The 1092-nt window shown below is 65.2% G+C and overlaps 1 protein-coding gene across 1 annotated transcript; it reads right to left on the minus strand.

Moving 5' to 3' along the window:
* Positions 1 to 324: 324 nt before the first annotated feature.
* On the minus strand, positions 325 to 1092 carry Fgfbp3 (fibroblast growth factor binding protein 3). Its single transcript, XM_050157209.1, has one exon. It carries the CDS (start codon positions 1090 to 1092, stop codon positions 325 to 327), a length of 768 nt encoding a protein of 255 aa, XP_050013166.1.

Below are 1092 nucleotides of genomic sequence, written 5' to 3' on the forward strand. Positions count from 1 at the left end.
GATTCGCACCTCTTTAGTGACTTCATTCCCCCTATTCTCAGCTTCTCTCCCTAGTCTACAGTTTTTGCAAACTTAATATAAACCTATCCGTTTCCACTATTTCTTCTGCTCTTAAATCAAAATTGAGATGCTTCAAGACCGTTTCTTCCTCTGCTGTCTCAGATTCTCCCTACCCTGACCCATGCCCTATTTTGGAATCCGGACTCCCGCCTACTCTCCGTCCCGGTTCCCACTGTCTAAGACGCCCCGAGCCTCCCGCCCCGGCTGCACTGCCCTCTGCTCTGCAGCACCTGGCCCTGGTGCCCCCCGTCTAGGACCGCAGCATCAGCCATTCCAGAAATTGACGAAGAAGTTGCAGAGGGAGTGCCACTTCTCGGTGCAGTAGGTCTCAGTGAGCTGGGCATTCTGATCCAGCCCGTCTGGCTGGAGCCCGGCCACCGCGGGAGGTTCTGGGACCGCGTCCGCGCCCACCTTCCTCCTGCCCACTCTGCTCTTCGTCCTCGAGGGTTTCTCCTTGGGTGGCGGCGAGCTCGGGGACAACACCGGCTGTCGCTGCCGAGCCCGGCTCCGTGCCCTGGCCCGGGTCTGCTCGACGGAACGTACGGACAGGGTGGGGCGCGCGGGCGGGTGCAGCTCGGCGCCTACCTTCTTGTGGGCGCACAGGCGCGCTGGCAGCGGCTTGGGGTCTAGACAGGGCCGCGGTCTCCTGCGCAGTGCGCCCAGCAGCCGCTTCCAGTAGTGCGAGCGCCGGGCGCCCGAGGTCGCGCAGCGCTCGGGATGCCCGCGGTACGTGCAGTGAAGGCGAGCCCCGCCGGGGGCCTGGCAGCTCAGGTCCAGCTCGCCGCCGGTCGGTGTCCCCGGGGCCGGCACCAAGAGCTGCCAGCTGCACGCGTGCTGCTCTGGGCTCACGAAGCGACCCGAGGAACCGCCCGTGGGGCCGGAGACCGGGCCCGCCTCCCTACTAGCCGCCCCCTTGTCCTTCCGGGCGGCCGCGAGGAGACAGCATTCCAGCAGCAGCAGCAGCAGCAGCATCAGCCTCAGCGGAGAGAGCAACGCCCGAGGCCTTGGAGGACTCTTGCTAGCGGTGGCCAT

The sequence above is a fragment of the Alexandromys fortis genome, unplaced genomic scaffold (assembly GCF_014885135.2).
Source record: "Alexandromys fortis isolate MF-2015 unplaced genomic scaffold, M_Fortis_MF-2015_v1.1 scaffold_10, whole genome shotgun sequence".
Taxonomy (NCBI): Eukaryota; Metazoa; Chordata; class Mammalia; order Rodentia; family Cricetidae; genus Alexandromys; species Alexandromys fortis.